Source organism: Leopardus geoffroyi, chromosome C3 (genome assembly GCF_018350155.1).
Source record: "Leopardus geoffroyi isolate Oge1 chromosome C3, O.geoffroyi_Oge1_pat1.0, whole genome shotgun sequence".
Lineage (NCBI taxonomy): Eukaryota > Metazoa > Chordata > Mammalia > Carnivora > Felidae > Leopardus > Leopardus geoffroyi.
This window is the reverse complement of record NC_059338.1, coordinates 28,933,660-28,952,485: the sequence shown is the minus strand read 5'-3', so window position 1 is coordinate 28,952,485 and position 18,826 is coordinate 28,933,660. Positions and strand designations below refer to the sequence as shown.

Genomic DNA, 18,826 nt, shown 5'->3' with positions numbered 1-18,826 from the left:
GGCTTCAGACCCAGGTCCACTTAATGACTTAAGAAGTGTTCCCCCTGCAGTTAGCCCCATGATGGGGGCAAATCACTTCAACCAGCAGAAAGCTAACCCCGCTCCCTCATTTTTCCCACACTTAACAGGGAAAAGGAAGGAAAGTGTTTAGGAGGGAATGGAAGAGGTTCCCGTCACTCCCTCACCTTGCTTCTACCTTGTGAGGAAGCATGTTTATGAGACTGCCAGCCAGGCAGCCGCTCCCACTAGTCTTGACAACAATCTCAGGACAGCCTGACTCTAGATTTCTTTTATTCCCCGGCGCCTGGATGGCTGAGTCAGTTGAGTGTCCGGCTTGGTTTCAGCTCAGGTCATGACCGCATGGTTCGTGGGATCAAGCCCCGCACCAGGCTCTGTGCTGACAGCAGGGGCCTGCTTGGGATTCTCTCTCACCCTCTCTCTGCCCCTCCCCCACTCACTCCTGCTCTCTCTTTAAATAAATAAACTTAAAAAAAAATACATTTCTTTCACTCCTTTAGTTATCAGATCCCTCTGCCTGGTATTAAGAAGTAAAAGAGAGAGATGACTGGGGAGAGCTGAGTTCTCAGCCATCTCAGTGGCCTCATCCTTTTCCCTAGGCCCTTGCTTCTTTCTGTCCTGTCCCATTGGCATTGAAGACTTCCGGACCTGGTTCATTGACCTGTGGAACAATTCTATCATTCCCTACCTACAGGAAGGAGCGAAGGATGGGATCAAGGTGAGCCCTACCCTCTAACTCTACTCAATCCCCAAGGTCAGGCTGTCCCACCAAACAAAGCAGAATATCTCTTCAAGGTTAGACATGAGGCTACTATGATTAGTTAGGTTCTCTTCCTACTCTTAGGTAGAGTAAGGCCGTGTCTCCAGTCACCATTTAGCAAATGGCTATGGGAGCACTGTCTCTGTGGCCTGTCCAGTCCTGGGCCTTCTGGCTCCATGCCCAACTCAGACCTCTCTCTTAAGGATCAGAGCAGGGGCACCTGGGTGGCTCAGTCTTTTGAGCATCTGACTTCGGCTCACGTCATGATCTCACAGTTTGTGAGATCCCCACATTGGGCTCAGGGCTGTCAGTGCAGAGCCTGCTTCAGATCCTCTGTCGCCCCCCTCTCTGTCCCGTCCCCCACTCATACTCTCTCAAAAATGAATAAATATTTTTAAAAAAGAGGATCAAATAGAGAAATCACCAAGCTAAGAATTAAGTAAAACCCTACTATTAACTACTAATAAAAATGTTACTTTGGCCCAGTTCCATAACCTTTTTAAACATCCTTCTATAGAAGAAAGGAGATAATAAATTCTGCTCTGCCTAAATGACTAGGTTGTTTTGAAGATGTGAAATATGTGAAAAGATTTTTAGAAGTTAGAATAAGAAGGATGAAAATAAGAATGCAAAAGGAAGAGGTCATTTTATTAAAACATCCCCAGTTTTTTTGCTCGTGAAGTAGGACATAATGATCACTATAGTCTATTCCAGCCCTAGTGAACTATAATGCAATGTCTGGACCCCTATTGGCCATATATTTTCCATGAAAGTAATTTGTTATTGGTGTACCTGAGTGGCTCAGTTGGTTAAGCATCTGATTTCCACTCACGTCATGATCTTATGGCCTGGGTTCAAGCCCCACATCAGGCTCTCTGCTGTCAGGGTATACAGCCTGCTTTGGATCCTAAAAAAAAAAAATACAAAAAAGAATAAAAAATAAAACATAAATAGTAATCTGTTATTGTAATAGATATCCCCTAAGGACATGGTAAATTTCTAGAGACACTATCTATGAAACTGATGCCAGAAAACATTATTTCACTTAATTTTGCATTAAGCAGGTTCCAGGCTCTGAGCTGTCAGCACAGAGCCCAACACGGAGCCTGAACTCATGAACCTCGAGATCATGACCTGAGCCAAAGTCAGACGCTTAACCCAACTGAGCCACCCAGGTGCTCCAAAGTCAGAATTTTTTTTGTAAGATATGATTACTAAGGGTACCTGGGTGGCTCAGTCAGCTGAGCATCTGACTTCGGCTCAGGTCATGATTTCACAATTCGAGTCCAGCGTTGGGCTCTGTGCTGCCAGCTCAGAGCCTGGAGCCTGCTTCAGATTCTGTGTCTCCCTCTCTCTCTCCCCCTCCCCCAATCACACTCCATCTCTCTCTCTCTCAAAAATAAATAAACATTAAAAAAAATTTAGGGCCGCCTGGGTGGCTCAGTCGGTTAAATTTTAGCTCAGGTCATGATCTTCTGGTTCGTGAGTTCAAGCCCCACATTGGGCTCTGTGCTGACAGCTCAGAGCCTGGAGCCTGCTTCAGATTCTGTGTCTCCCTCTCTGCCCCTCCCCACTCATGCGCTCGCTTTCTCTCTCTCTCTCAAAAATAAATACACATTAAAAAACTTTTTTGACTTAAAAATTTTTAAACATTTTAGAAGAAGATATGATTACCAAAGTGGGAGAATTTCTTACTCAAAAAGTAAAATTATGGGATCATAAGATGGGTACATGTTAAGTATTTAACACAGTCTACCAAATTATCCTCCAAAGTAGTTTTACCAGCTGACACCAACTTACTTCTTTTGTTGGGAGACTCAGAAAATTCCATGGGGGATCAGAGCCTCAAGGCTTTCCATTTAGGAAGTCCGTGTGACCATCAGGAGACTGCATGAGCAAGCTTCTACCTGTGGATTCCTCTGCCAGTACTCACATTTCCCCTTCTATCCAGGTCCATGGACAGAAAGCTGCTTGGGAGGACCCAGTGGAGTGGGTCCGGGACACTCTTCCCTGGCCATCAGCCCAACAAGACCAGTCGAAGCTGTACCACTTGCCTCCACCTACCGTGGGCCCTCATAGCATTGCCTCACCTCCCGAGGATAGGACAGTCAAAGATAGCACCCCAAGTTCTCTGGACTCGGACCCTCTGGTGAGTAGAAGCCATTCTAAGGCAAAAGTAAGAGTATTATGGAATTGAACTCTTCGTGCATACCCTGATGGAGACTGAAGGGTATCAGCAAGCCCAGGACTAGGAGGAGGTCAGTGAGGAGCTCAACTCTCAGAATCCTGGGTTATAAAGATCATATGCCTGCAACCTAGCTTAAGCTAAATAATAATGCATGCTGGCAAGATATACTCTAGTAAAGACCCAAGTCTCAGGCAGATCCCAGGTAAGATGCATGGTCACTACCTCTCCCTCTATGCTCTGGTGCTATCCTGAGGACTGCCCCAGCTCAGTGGATTTCATGAGCCCCTGTAAGAAGCAGTCTGAGACAAGTGACCACCTAGGGGCAAATATTTGCAAGGCTTGTAACCAAAAGAGGATTGGTATCTAGAATATATAAAACTTCCCGGGGCACCTGGGTGGCTCAGTCAGTTAAGTGTCCGACTTCAGCTCAGGTCATGGGTCCAGTCGTGGGTTCGAGCCCCGCGTCAGGCTCTGTGCTCACACCTGGGAGCCTGGAGCCTGCTTCGGATTCTGTGTCTCCCTCTCTCTCTCTGCCCCTCCCCGGCTTGCACTCTGTCTCTCTCTCTCTCTCAAAAATAAACATTAAAAAAAAATAGAATATATAAAACTTGCCACAAAATTTCCAAATAGAAGAATGGACAAAAGATACGCATAGGCATTTGAGTAGAGGAAGTGCAAACGGCCAATAAAAATATAAAAAGATCCGTAACCTCTCTAGTAATTGCGGGAACGCACATCCAAATAAGGAGATAACCATTTCACACTGCAAAAATAGTGTGTTTGGAAGCACAGGCTTCCTACTCTGCTGGTGGGAGTGTTCATTAGCAAAGTCATTTTCGAAGATAACTTGGCAGCTTATATTAAAATTTCAATGTGCACAACTTCTGTGACCTTGCTGTTTTACCTTGCAAGAAATTCTTCCACATAATACACTTTTATTTCAATTTTGACTTTGTTAAAAATGTAGTTATCTGTGTAAAAAAAAAAGCCATTAAGTTGGAAGACTGTTAGTGATCATGTAAATAAAAGGGTAGAGAGAAGATTCGATAAAGAACCAACCAGGCGTACTTAGCTAAAATGGAGGGTCATAGTCTTAAAGAACCAGGGGAGAGTGAGAGGTAAAGAGGGAAGAAGGAAGGTGGTGAATTACACTGAAGAGTTTAGACTTGACACAGAGCACTAGGGTACGTGAGCCAGGGGAATCTGGTTCATAACACTGGTTATCATCTATTGGAAGAAGTTGACAGACACAGATGTTCTTAGGGCCACTTTGCACATCCCTCCCAATATTAGTCAGTGTGTACACGCCTTCCGTCCTTTTCTAGAGTGTGAGCGCCCTAGAAGCAGAGGGGGTCTCCACTGTTTGGGCATCAGCTCACGGCAGGGCACCTTATGTCTCAGCCACACTCCTGAACATCACACACACATGCTTACAGACAGGGTTTAAGTAATCATTGCTGCTTTTTCTTTCTTTCTTTCTTTCTTTCTTTCTTTCTTTCTTTCTTTCTCTTTCTTTTATTTATTTTGAGAGAGAGAGTAGGTGCAGGGCAGGGGCAGAGAGAGAGGGAGACAGAGAAACCCAAGCAGGCTCCACGCCTTCAGTGCAGGGCCCGATGCAGGGCTCAATCTCACGAACCAGATCATGACCTGAGCCGAAACCAAGAGTCGGACGCTCAACTGACTAAGCCACCCAGGTGCCCCTTCACTGCTGCTTTTTCATGAGCCACTTGTAAACTCTCTGGGCTCTAAATCACTTATGAAACAAGAATCAGACCCAGGATCTAGATTGTATTAGGTTTCCCTTCTGGGGGCGGGACCCTGAGTCCCAACTCTCATTAATCCATCCTTTTGCCCTTTTTAGATGGCCATGCTGCTGAAGCTTCAAGAAGCTGCCAATTACATTGAGTCTCCAGACCGAGAAACCATCCTGGACCCCAACCTCCAGGCCACACTTTGAGGGCCCAACAGTCCCTGTCACCCCGGACAGCAGAATGCCGGCAGGAGCGACGTTCTCTCCTCCTCTCCCCTCTCTTCTTCCAGAGCACTGGCTCTCCGGCCCAAGAGGAGAACAGGAGGGGGAGGAGGAGGTGAAGGAAGAGGGCAGGTTCTTGGTGCTGCACCTTCGAGAACTTCCTAGGAAGGACTGGTGGGGTGGAGTTTGGAAACTTGTGTCCCCTAGATCCATTTATTGGCCTCCTCTCATGACTTTGGGGAAAAGATGATTCTGGGTCTTTTTCCTTGATTTCTTGTCTCAATTAGAAACTCCTAGGCTTTCTGGGGAGGGGCTCAGAAGACATCAGCAAAACCTGCAGCAGTTCCTAAATGATTCTCATGAACAGCTCTGAGAGAGACAGCCCTGTGTGGGGAAATCTGAGGGAGGTGGAAGCTCCCCAGAATTTCTCACAGACCCTTCCGAGTTCTGTCACCACTGCCAATCACTCTTCTTCCCCCAGAGATCTGGCTGGAGCCAAGAAAAAGAAGCATGTGGTTTAAAAAATGTTTAAATCAATCTGTAAAAGGTATTTAAAAAAAAAAAAAAAAAGGAAAGATGAAGCTGGAGAGAGAGGAAACAGTTGCCAAGGTAGAGAGAGCGCTGCCCATCCCTGGATGACATAAGGGATGATGACAAGATGGCTGCCTATCTCAGAAGTCACCACACCACAAAAATAACATTCCAGCCTTCAGAGAAAGACTGCTAGCCCTGTCTTACACCCTTTAATTTAACATGCATGACAGTCAATAAACCCTACTTTTTTTATTTTTTATTTTCGCTTTTTGTTTCGTTTCTTTTTTTTCCCCTCCCATGTGCCTATTGATTTTCCTTTTCTTTCTTTTTTCTTTTTCTTTCTTTCTTTCTTTCTTTCTTTCTTTCTTTCTTTCTTTTTTCCTTTCTTTCTTCCTTCCTTTCTTTCTTTTGTCCCCCCCCATCTCCTCTCATGCCCACAAAATGCTTGGATTGCTTTTCCTGGGCCTAGTTTGGCTTTGCCAAGTGGGTTTTCTCTGGAGAATCTGATGCCATCTAACTGGCCCTAGCTAGATACCTGCCACCCCAGTATCTCTGGCGTCCTTGGGACTTATATGAGACATGAAGCATTGGCTCAGACAGAAATAGTAGAAGAACCTTGACTTCCCTTTTGAGAAAGCACACGTTTTGCCTGGACGCTGAGCTGTCAGTCTCTGACTTAAAAGGGTACCACCCCGTGTTGATAGAAGATCTACTCTGAGCTTCACACTGGACTGGGAGGAAAACCAGGAAACTAGAACTATTCCTTTGTCTTGTGGCCTGTTTGGCCCCTCACTGCCCTATTCTGATGGCACCCACTCTGCTCGACTGAATCCAAAATCCCTAGCTGGCCTTTACTATTTGTTTTTGACAAGTAAATATTCACCTATAAGAGACTGGACATCCGTGTGAAATACTCCCAATCAGAATATAAGGCTCAAGGAATTTGATTTGGTGGCAAAGATCTGCCTTCCAAAGGGATCCACCTGTAGCAGAAGTTGCCCCAAAGGTCTGGCAGTCTGTATGCCTTCATTCAACAAACACTTACGGAGTACTCACTGTCTGTCAGTCACTAGGTTTAAAAAAAAAAAAAAAAAAATGACGAGACTTGAGCCCTTATATTCACAACCTAGTAGGAAATCTTAACCTCCATTAAATGCACATCTTCTTATCTAGACCCTCAGGATCATCTAAGAAATGTAGCCAAAACCCAAGTTGCCAGCTAGAAAGAAGCCTTTGATTAGATGTCCAATACACGGGGGGTAGAAGGTCTGGGGATCAGTCAAGATGGACCCTGAAGGACTACGGAATCTTGCTTTATCTCAAGTGGGCAAGTTCTCTTCCCGCCGTTTCTGGAAGACCCCGTGGGACCAGATCCAGGTTGAACCGCCTGGTGAAGATGAAGTCTCAGGGTTCTGCAGATCAAAGATATGTGATCAGCCTGGGTCCAAGCACTTGTTGTTCAGATTCCTAAGTAGCACAAGACCTTATCAGAACTTCTAGGCGTACGAACCTGGACCATTCTGTCCTCCCCAACCAAGGAATACATGCATCGGACTCTTCACATCAGGATATTTCCATTTAGGTCCAAAAGATGGTTCGGGTTGCTCCCCACGAAAGCTTCTGCATTCACCTGGTAGCTCCCAGGGATGACAGGGTCCTCTATGATGGAGACTATTACTGCTTTTGCTGCTAAGTCCGTGAGCTGTGAAGATCCCCAACCAACTCAGCTGTAAAATATGCAATTCTGTGGTGGGAAGAGGATGTTTGTTCAAGGATGGTGCTGAAATCACTGCCTTAAGGTCTCTGCTGTGCAGAATGAGGACACCCCAGAGCTGGGTGTTCTAACTTGGAAGGAAGGGAAGACCGGATGGGCCTTCTTTGGACCGAGGCCTCTTCTGAACCCTGTCCTTAGCTCCAGTCCCATGGCAAGGCTCAGACTTGTAATGCCACCTTGATAAGGTGGTTGAGCCTTTAATTCTCTACTTTCTGGTGCTGCCCAGCCAGTGCCTTCTAGCATGGATGTTACTGGCTACTTGAGAAAAAGAAAGGGGAGAGCCCCTTCCTCCATTCCAACTGCCTCAGACCCCCAACGGGATTCTTGTCTCCCTGGTAACCATGGATACCACCGGGAATTTTCCTTGGATCCTCAACAGGTTGATTCTGGAGGCCTCTCCTGGTATGAATTTTAATCTCTATTCTTGGGACCCACCACCCTCTACTCTGAGTTGACTGCTGCATTTAGCCCAGGTCTCTAGTTGCTTTCCTCCAAAAAGCGTGTTCCCGTCTAATGAGGTAGCACTGCAGCCTCAGCTTTCCCTCTGGAGCCTGGGACCCTGTTTACAGTTGCGCACTTGGGCCCCTCATTGTGGGGATCTATCATCTCACCAAGGAATCATGGTTATGTGGCAACTGCAGAAGGTTGAGCCTCCTCATGGTGCTATAACCCCTTGGGGTGCTCATCCAGACTTCTCTGAAGCAGAAAAGCTGAGCTCCCCCTTACTGCCCTGGAATTGATGGCAAGAGCAAATCCACAGCATTCTCTCCTACCTACGCACGTGCTTCTTAGTTGAGGCTACTGGGATCCCTCCAAAAATGAAAACTGGGTCCCCCAGCTAAATTCTCAGCCCCCAGGCACCTTCAGAAGAACCCAGCCTGTCTAGGACTGGGATGTGTGCTCTCCCCTTCCTCTCCAGACCCTCATCTCCATTCCTCACCAAAGTGGGCTAGCAGAGGACATGGGTCAATACCCAAAATCAACTTCTGAGGAGAGCCACAACTGCAGGAGAGGTTCCTCAGCAGAGTCCCTCTCATTTCTGGATGAAGACAACCAACACATTTTGTCCAGTGTATGTGTTTCTCAATCCCTGCCTAGGCATTAAAAATAAAATACTAGGTAATTGGAGGCTAATATGGGACCTGATGTCTGTGTGTGTGTGTGTCTCTCTCTCTCTCTCTCTCTTTCACAAGAGCAGTTTGCTGTTGCTGGTTCCTATCTTCTGAGGCTTCAGAATATTTTTTTAAAAATCTATGCTTTGTGGCAGCTCTACGGTGCTTATCTCTGTCTTTGTGTGAATCCTTATACCAATGTCTTTTTCGTGTAGTCTAACCATTGGGAAGCTAGAGGCTAGCAAGGAAGAAAGATTTGCTGTCCACGGACAGACCCTACAGTGAAGTCCTTATTGATTGCCATGCTACATTTGGTTTTAAATTACCAGCCTTCTAACTAATCTACTCACAGCCTGTAAGGGTTTCAGACAAAATAGTGACTTTTTTTTTTTTTTTTTTTTTTTTTTTTTTTTCATTTCACTTCTGGCTTTTTGGTTTTCCTGGTTTGCAAGATTCCCGATGGACCTAATCTCCCCATGTCTTCATTTCTGGCTCCCTGAGACCAGGGTCACACTATACAGAGGGACGCCCCCTTTTAGTCTCGGATGTAACTAGTTTCTGTAGTGTTACAAAAGAGTAGGAAGAGAACAGCCTGCTCTTCCTCACAAACGCCTCACGTCATCGCCTGACAACGCATATACAGAAATTCTGCTTATAGGTAAAATTTGCCATACTGAGTGAGACTTGGTCCTATAAGCCAGCATCAAGAGACCTACAGGAGGCTCTGTGGTCTCTTTATTGCAGGGTGTTTGGGAAAGGAAGCTGTTCTTGTCCTAATCACACATTTATCATGGGGTTCAAGTGCTAAAGTAATCCAGATCACCAAATGTAACTCCTCACCATAACCTTTTTTTCTTATTCCTGGGCCTTAGCTGAGCTGAAGCTAATAAGTAGACTATCATAAGTCAACCCCACAAATGGGGTGAAATGTGTTTTTCCAGAGGGTTTACTGATGGATATACTGATTTAATCCTGGTACACTCTTTCGATGACTAGTAACTACTAGCGAGTTCTGGCTGCTAGTGATTCATGACTCCACTAAAGAGGCCATAAGTAATAAAATGGTCTTAGGGACACTGTGTTCCCAAAAGGCCAATGCCTGAAGATACTGCCCTTTATACTTGAATCAGCTTTATATATTCATGAGTCCTCAGCCAACCTGATCAGGGACATATGGGGCCACCAACTTAGCTCTCTCCGCTGCTGATGATCCACGTGTGCGTGTGTGCTCAGCCTAGCCCTGGAAGCAAGCACTGCCAGCCATGGACCCTGGCAAACAGAATAAACTGGAAGATGAGGACACCAATGGAAGCTGCACAGAGACCATTACAGCTGAAAATTAAACCTATGTATACTGGATCCTCCCAGTTTGATGTTTTGGCTATTTTTCTTCTTCTTTTTTTAATGTTTATTTATTTTTGAGAGAGAGTGAGAGCATGAGCGGTGGGGGGGAGGGGGGTGCAGAGAGAGGGAAACAGAGGATCCAAAGCGGGCTCTGTGCTGACAGCAGCAAGCCCGTGGTGGGCTCAAACTCAAGAACCATGAGATTGTGACCCAAGCCAAAGTCTGGCGCTTAACCGACTGAGCCACTCAGGTGCCCCTTGGCTATTTTTCTGAATGATTATGCCATGGAGAATTTTCTGTGACAAGAGTGGCCAGGGAAGTAAGTGAACTCTTGCTTCCTTGATTCAACTTTTTAGTGGTTTTCAACCTGTGTTTCCAGACCAGCAGCAGCAAGCACTGGGAACTTGTTAAAAATGAAATTCACAGGCCCCATTTCAGACCTACGGCATCAGAAACGAGGGAGAGGGCCCAGCAATTTGTTTTAACAAACCCTGTTGGTAATTCTGATGCATGCTACGGTTTAAAATTCACTTTTTAAAAGGGAAAGCCAAGTAGCAGAATCCCCACGCTGAGGGGCTTTAGGACTGAAAATTAGAAGGTCGCAGGTTATAATTCAGACTCTAATATTAATTTCAAACTCACCTTTCTTGTGCTTCTTTATGTTTCTGTTTTTCCTCTAATTTAACACAGAAAAGGTACGTGTGCCTTTGGGTAGACATTAGGGGGGATGCTGGCCTCTCTTCTAGCTGAACACAATCTTCAGAGAAAAGTATGGCTCTGAAATTTTTACCTGGGAAACTAATGGGCTGTCACAGAAAAAAAAAAGCAGTCGGAGGTCTCTTCCAGATTGCTCTTCTGCTGGATTATTTGTGTCTACAGTGAGCCTTTTTCTGATTATATAATAGGATAAGAAAAGGCAGAAAATCTCATTTGTATTTCCATGGCAACTTGTTCTCTTAGCAACAAGCCCTCTCCTTTCGCTGAGTTCTAAAGTCACTTCTGGGTCTGAGAACCTGGCCAGAACCTCCTTCCCCAAGGCAGCTGGAGGGCTTGAGGACCCCAGGAAGATCCCTTCTCCATGCTCTGCTCGGCTCACAGGAGAGACTGAAACACAATGAAGATGTGGGACAGGGGTAACTAAGTCCCTGGGCCCATCCTTTCCTTCCTCACACCAGGACTTGGGTGCAGACCTACTCAGACACAGTGATGGAATAAAATCTTAAAAAACAAACAAACAACCCTGAAAGGAGCTTCTTACCTTTCCAGATTCACGGGGTAGCTGATGGGACCATAGGGTAGATGGGGCTGTTTACAACTGGTTTTGTCTCAAGTTTGTCAGTTTTCCCTGCGAGGGAGCTTATGGATAAAGGACAAAGAAATGTGCTAGTACTAGGCCCCTTGAAATTTAGAACCAAGGGTCTGGAGGAGGAACTAAGGCTGGAAGAAGGCGAGTGTAAAACTATTGCACTAACATCACCCCCTCAGTCCCCAAAAGGCTGATGATGGGCCTTTGGTCATCTCCTGTGGGGTCTTTCTGCTTTCCTGCCATTCCTTGGAGACGGAAGGTGTTGGATAATAAGCCAAGAGCTCCCATATCCCAGCCAGTATCTGGCTACTGCTGTGCAGTAGCCTCCCACTTCCTAATGTTTTTTGTTACCGTTGTTTTTTGTTTGTTTTTCTTTTTTAACAGAACAATCTTTTTTTTTTTTTTTTTTTTTGATGAATTCCAACCCCTGCTAGATTCCTTCCCTCCCCCCACCTCACCCCCATCCTGTTTTAGGCAGCGCTGTTTACGTGATGGAGTCTGTGTTTCTCAAATGCATGCCGACCCTCAGGTGGAAAGTGGGCAGGAATTTTTGCAAGAGGTTTTTTTTGGTTTTCTTGGTTTTTGGTTTTTTGTTTTTGTTTTTTTTTTTTTAATTTATTGGACATAAAGCCCCAGACCAGGATATGTGTGTCTCTGTGTGTTTGTGTTTTTTCTCATTTGACCCTCGCCTCTTTTTAAATCTACCCCCTTTTATAATCCAGTGTAGAGAAAGCAAATTTGAATCTGGAAAGCAAACCGTTGTATATAGTTGCGGTAACAATCATGAAGAGAGCTGGGCTGTCTGCTCAGTAATTTGTTTTAAGAAACAAATTGATTGAAAATCAAATCCATGCCAGGCCAGCTGAAGAGGCCTTTTTCCATCACTGCCAGAGGCCCCTCTCATGAGGTTCCTCTGTCCATCAGACTTGTCTCCTCCCAACAAGATTCATCTGTTCCATGCCATTTGCGTTTCAATAAAGCTATCTCCTGTATTGTCCACTGGTTCTATCTAGTTCCCTCTCTGTCTGGTTTCTGTCTCCATTTATCTTGTGGCCCATTCCTGATCTGCAAGGTGAGACTACTGGTGGTCATTTGCCTAACCAAGAGGTAAACCTCACCTGCCTGGAAATGTTTGATCCTCAAATCCTAAGCAGGAGTTCTGGACCCCTTTGGTTGGGAAAGGGGTGGATGTGGTTCCTACTTGCATGCTGTGGACATAGCCTCCTTCCCCAGCCCAAAATTCAGGGTTCTTGAGTCCTCCATCCACTGCCACAATGTTTGAAAATCGACCACCCTCTGGACTTTCCTAAGTTTTCTTCCAGGGGTGAAGGCAAATTAACCGATGAGAAAAGAAGCTGTTCTAATGGAACAAGGAAAGAAGGAAAAGAAGTCCTACAATTCCCTACTATGGAATTTCGAGGTCTGAGAAGCAATCTTTTTTTTTTTCCCTACGAAATTGTAGTAACACAACCCACCTGTCCTCTAACATGGGAGGTGACAAAATATGTTTAGAGCTATCCTCAAATCGAGGAGTCAATCTTTAGGAAGATACTCAGATGAACCGACAACCCCAGATCACCATCAATTTAGCAGCCACAGGCCTAGAACTAGGTGAGGAATTGCCATCTGGTTTCCTCTGCCACTTGGGAGAGTCAGAGTTCCTAGAAACCATTTTAAGGCACTCAACCTGAACAGCTACTAAAAATTACCTGTTTCTCTTTGGTCTAGCGCTTCCCACTCCCAATAACATACCATTCCATCCATCTGGCACTACATGCTCACCAACCTGCCCGGATTCTTTTTTAATTTGCATTTTAATCTTTTTGTTAATTCTGCCCTGCATTCTTAACTCCTCTCGATAATCCTCTCCACTCGCTCCAGTATTTAGAATTATCTCTATTCTTTCAGCCATTTCCTGTGACCAGCCGTGGGTTATCCATATTAAACTACTCTTGTTCCTTCATTCCTTAAACGTCCAGCACAATTTCTCTGGGGGAGAAAACAAAAAAATTATGCATTCTCAACGAATAGGATTCATTCTCAAATAGACATTCAAGTACTTTCTCCGGAGGAAAGAAATACCATTTCCCACGCAGGTGCCCTCTCCTGGCCAAACATTCCAATTTTGAAGTTGGGCTCAACTAGGCTGGAAAACCAGGGGGTTGGGTCTATGGCAGGTGACCACTCCCCGCTGCTCCATCCACTTCGGTTTCTTTTTCCCCTACCTTTGAATTCTTGAGCCTGAGATGAAGAGGCTCGCTTGAGCCACTGTTGTTGTTGTTGTTGTTGTTGTTGTTGTTGTTGTTGTTTTTCAGTGTTTGAGGGGGCGAAAAAGGCTGGTTTAAAATAGCTATTTCTGACCCAGAAGTCTCTCCTCAAAGCCCTCTACACCCATTCCCATCTCAACTCCTCTCTCCTAACACTGTAGCTTATACCTGAAAGATCCATGAATCTAAAGTCCTCTATCATAGGCTTTGTTCCAAGTGAGTTTACTAACTTTCTGTTCCACTCAGGAAAGCCCCCTAACCTCTCTGGAGCTCAGTTTTCACAAAAATGCGAAGCGAGTCTCGCGGGAAAAGGTGCAGTTTTCGTCCGTACGGCAGGAGGCGCTGTCTCTGGAGGTTTAGATCCATTCCCCGCCCCCTTCTAGCTCCCGCCCGACTCTGGTGCGCAGGCGCGGCTTCGCGGATTGGCCGCGCGCGGGAGCCGTCATTCAGTGGCGGGTCCCGGCCGTGGGGCTGGCGGGCTGAAGGGAAGAAAGATGGCGGCAGCGGCGGCGGCTGGTGCGGCCTCCGGGCTGCCGGGTCCAGTGGCACAAGGACTGAAGGAGGCGTTGGTGGATACGCTCACCGGGATCCTATCCCCAGTGCAGGAGGTGCGAGCGGCTGCCGAGGAACAAATTAAGGTGCTCGAGGTGACAGAGGGTGAGTGAGGCGGGACCATCACGAGGATGTGTCGGACCTGGGCCGGCCGTACTGTCCGCTGACCGCAGCTCCGGACCGGCTGGGGACAAGGGGAGCCTGAGCCAGTGGAGATCTGGGCGCCGAGGCCCAGCAGGCAGGAGTGGGGCAGGAAGAGAGAGGATGATGTCCCCGGTGGCTGTGAAAGTCCCGGAGAGGGGAGGCGCGCCTGGAGGAGAGGGTCGGGAGAGGTGGAGCCTCGGAGGGGAGAGGGAGGGTGGAGACTTGAAAAGCTAGATGGAGCCTAGATCTGCAGAGGACCGAGATGGAGCTAGACTTGCTGCTTTGGAGGAAGTCGCGCGGTCTGGGAAATATTTTTGAGTTCAGAACCAGGGTCTTTTGCTGTCCTCTTCGCCAGCTCGGTTGTGCTGGAATAGGAGTAAAGGGAGTTGTTAGAAGTGGTGAGAGGGCAGAGCCTTGAGAACGCGGCTATCAGAGCTTAGTAGATATCAAACAAGTTTCTGCTTCCGAGTTATAAACCTAGCTGGTCGGTTTACCTCTTAATGTTTTCCCAGAAATCAAATTCAGTGCATGTGCAGCTGATTCACCTTCCTGGCCATAGTCCCCTTTAATTTTCAAAATAATTTACACTTATTAAATACCCCTGTGTGCATTTCTATTTGGAGGAACCGATCATCCTTTGTCTTTGACTCTTTGTCCCTGTACTCCTATTATATGCTTTAAAGTGATGGAGAAAAAAAATAAACTATTGGTTTGAGATTGTCAATTTCCTGCTGAGTGGGCCTTTCACCAGGCCGCGTGTAACCACTTTACTAAGAACAATTTGATCCTAAAACAGGAGAAGGGAAAAATCCTCTTGGTCTTTATGTAAGAAATATATCTGGTCTGTTAAAGGCTTCGCTGGAAGAACTGCAAATCTGTCTCCCAGCTCAACCACCTCTTAAAGACCTCTTCCGAGATATGGGAGATTGTCCATGGTCTGACAAATCACACTCAAAACCTTGAGTTCGCTCTTCTACTGGGATTAGGATTTTATTGAAAAGAACTTCAGACAAATCTCCCTTTAATTTTCCCTCACCGCATGAGAGAGCTATTGAAAATGAATTTCCTCCTATTGGAAATACGTTGAGATTTGGGATATAACAGGTTAAGGACCATTTTGAAGGTCTAATTGTAATTGTCATTGTTCTATAAAATGTCAGACCCTACAATAGGAGCAGTTGCTGGTTAGGAGAAAGCTCTTTGAGAACCATGCATAGATTGATTGGAGTTATTCTAGTCTCGGTAGAATTTTTGTATTCACATTGTCTCTGCCTCCCTTGGATGTGAAGGAGGAAGAGTGACAAAGCAAAGGAACCTCATCACATTCAAGTTACTACTTAAATAAAATTGACGGTCTGATGCCTTCCCTGAATGCTAGCCGGTGATCCTGGTGTCCCAAATGTATGTCTGGCACCTTCCTACAAAAGGTGAACCTGAGTGCATGTTTTAACTGCCCAATAACAGCTCCACTTGGGCTCTGATCCCTTCTCTAGCCAATGCCATGGTCTCATCTAGGCAAAGTCTAGGACTGTGTAAATTTCTTGAGAGCGTTTTGAAATTCTAGTCTCACTTTCTTCATCTTTTGGGGTCTTGAAATCTAAAACAGAATTGCAGAGTTTTGCATTTGATTTAGGCCACTGATGGGAATAGACTGAAACACACACACCTTAACTTACTGGTAATGTGCTATCAGGCATGCTGTGCAACATGAAACGGCTATAATACAGTGACCTGATATCAGTGGTCTAGTACTAAGGCATATGACGCTCAGGGTTAGGATGTGATGTACAGAGTTGGACCAAGTCTCTGGAGTTGATTGAGGTGCTTTGGACCCTTTGGAGGCTCTTTTTGTTTTTTAAATAAGTCCAATTCCTTATATTTACTTAAAAACTATAAAAATACACCCCTTTCAGTAACCTACTTTTAGGTGGAGAGTGGTGAGCCATTCTTCAGATATAGTACCTTGCTTCTCTCCCTTCCTCCTTACCGCCTTTAACAAGTTATTTTTTGCCATTGGGTCCAGAGTACCTCCTGTCTTGTATTCTGTCTGAATCTCAAATGTTTCCTTAACATGGTCACTAGTTTCTTTTCCACTAGCCATTGCCTTCCTTTATATGAAAATATAGCACCTGGCTTCCTAGCCAGAATTTAGCCAACCATCTGTCCTGATGAAACTGGTAAGATGTTGCTCCTGCTATTATATTAGAACATCCTGCAGGCCAGGGCAGGAGCATTCTTGCAAATGAGTGAACAAGATCATTTTCCACTCCTTTGGAGTTGCTTCACATTTTAGTTTTATCCTAGTGGAAGAAACCTTGCTTTCTGGTCCTCTGAAGTACACTTCCTTAAAATTTGAAGTTAATGAGAAATCTGAGAGTTGGTATCCACTATTATTTGTATTCTGGTAATCTTTTGATCTTTTTGGTTCTATGGGGCCAACATCAGGTGACAGCCAAATCTGGTTGTTTCTAGTCCCTCTGTCCCCTCAAATAACTGTCTTTGTGAGCCATTTATTGTTGCCTCACACAGGAGACTGGCCCCAGTTGATCTTTAAGATTAACCAGTCTACTCCCTTTGACAAATAGGTGTACCACCTTCCTTGGTTGCCAGGTGATGACCCCTAGTCTTGGAGCTTAAGTGGAAGAATCTCTAACTTTGAGGGAAAGGGCACAGGTCATTTGTTAACCCTCTGTTAAATGGAGAGACAAGAGAGGTTGACATGCTCTGACCAGATTCTTGGGTAGATGAAGTTTTAAGAAACATTTATCCCAGAAAATAGGATTGAAGTTGCTGGAGCCCAAAGCACATTCTGCTCCTGATTTGAGAAGCATAGTGCAAGTTTGGAAGTTCCTCTATTATTACAGTATTCCAACAGATAATTGTTACCCTTTCTTTTCTCTTAGGAAGACTGAGATTTTGAGTTTGATGAACAGAGTTTGCAGGAATTTAGTTTTGCTTCAACAGAGTAAGAATAAGTCTTTTGATCTGTTAGAACATTCATCTAATTCTTGTTTTATTTAACACACGGAGTCATATAAAGCATTTTATAAACATCGTAATTAAAAAGATTGGGAAGTTTGTGAACTGCTGAAGATCTCTTACATCAGAGTCTAATGTTCTCTACTGAGCTTTTCTTTTTTGTCTGACTTATGAGAAGATCATGACTTTTGAGAATGTCACCTCTTTATTTTTGGTGTATTTATGCTTTACTTTTTTATATCTTAGAATGAAGTTTTTCCTTCTTTTCCTTCTTTCTCCATTTTCCTCTAAGAGCAGCATCACCCAAGTGGTAGAATGAGTTGCTTTCATTCATAAGCTCTAATTCTCCAGGCCAGCATAGCAGACTTTCTTGCATAACCAAATTTAGACCCTAGGTCATTTTCTTCTCTTAGTTATTTCTTTTTGTCTATTAGAAGTGAAGGCATTTTTCCCTGCCATTTGTCTTTGACTTAGTCTTTTCTGTCTTGCTCCCAACAGATGCCTCACATAAAATACATTTTTTCCCTTCCATCACCATTATATTGAACTGGGGAGGGGGTAATTATCTCTCCCTCACCTTTCCTGGCATTCAGATGCTGCCCATATATCAGTGTTGATTCCCCCATCTTAGATGCCTGGAGAGATGTTCCTGCTGGCTGGAAGTTTGCTTTCTGGTTCTCATGGGCACTTTTCTGGCTCTCTTACAGTATAGCGTAAGCACTGTCACCTGCGAAGGGAGCCCCTCAAGGATCCAGACGCACTCCTGGGCATGTGGCGGGCACTGAGCCGAGCGGAAGGCGGCCACGCTCGGAAAAAGGCCAGTGGTGGAGTTTTCTTTTTCCTTTCAGCTGTGGTTTTGTGGTGCTCACCAACCTCCATAAGAAAAGGGGGGCTTTTCCAGAGCTATACTCAGAACTACGTCCTTTCCCAACCAAACCCTATTCACAGTTCTTCTTAGTAGTAGCTTCCCTGACTGTCAAAGCACTGCCAAGTCTCATGTCTCTCTAGTGACCCTTAAGTCCAGTAGCATATGTTTCTTAACTTCCCCTTTATCCTCCGTGCTCTCCTTTGGATCTTCCCTTCGAAGCCAAGTTTTAGATAATGTTTTTGCCTAGTGAGGTGAGAGGAGAGAAAGAGGAGCAAGGATAATGATAGAGGGGAGCAAAAGACTAAAACCCCAGAGAATGAGCTAGGGAAGGAGGGCAAAGGCTTTCTTGGAAAGGAAGTCAGAGGATACCATTTTGTGCTGGATAAGAGTATACTCAGGAACCTGTAGTCAGGGTGAAAACCCAGGTTGACAGAATGGGTTTATCTTACTTCATCTTGGGAAAAGAAACCAGACAAAAATGGCATTAGAAAGCTAACTTCTTACAACCCATATGAATGTCCCCTTTCGGCTTAATTGATTGTAGATTGAATCTTAGTTTAATCTGAATTGTTGTTTTCAAAGCAAGACAAAATAAAACAGCTGTGTATGTCGGTGTTTCTTGTACTTTTCCTGCCTTAACCATCCCAAAGCAAGTTATTCAGCGGCTCTTTCTAGTTTATGTTAAAGACACCAATCAGCAAAACTGGAAATCCCCCAATACACACTAATATAAGTAAAAGTACCTTTTCTTTATAGACATACTTAGTTGTATTTCTTCAAAAAATATGTGGTCTCTGTTAAGTGAGTATCTGTAAGTAGAATTTTTACTACCTAACAGAAATCAGTGGACAGGAGCAACCATATTGATGGTTTAAAACATGTCAGAGAACTTGAGGGTTTTTTTTCTGGCTTTTCCTTATGTGCGTTAGTTTTAAAGCAGAGTTCACCACACCACCGCTATCACTCCTTGTAAATAATTCTTACAGCTTTTAAGTAAACTAAAGTTTT

The 18,826-nt window shown here is 44.9% G+C and overlaps 2 protein-coding genes across 18 annotated transcripts in view; both read left to right on the top strand.

The window, feature by feature from the left end:
* NAV1 (neuron navigator 1) overlaps positions 1–8,380 on the top strand; it is a 246,154-nt gene extending 237,774 nt beyond the window's left edge. For all 17 annotated transcript variants that reach the window (XM_045456509.1, XM_045456504.1, XM_045456505.1 and 14 more), the window contains 3 exons: positions 618–736; positions 2,730–2,927; positions 4,828–8,380. In XM_045456509.1, the coding sequence (XP_045312465.1) occupies positions 618–736; positions 2,730–2,927; positions 4,828–4,923 (413 nt within the window). In that variant the 3' untranslated portion in view covers positions 4,924–8,380. The remainder of the gene's footprint in view (positions 1–617; positions 737–2,729; positions 2,928–4,827) is intronic.
* A 5,306-nt stretch (positions 8,381–13,686) lies between these two features.
* The window catches only part of IPO9 (importin 9), a 56,439-nt gene continuing 51,299 nt past the window's right edge, over positions 13,687–18,826 (top strand). Inside the window, exon 1 of the mRNA XM_045456520.1 lies at positions 13,687–13,932. Within this exon, the coding sequence (XP_045312476.1) occupies positions 13,770–13,932 (163 nt within the window). The 5' untranslated portion in view covers positions 13,687–13,769. The remainder of the gene's footprint in view (positions 13,933–18,826) is intronic.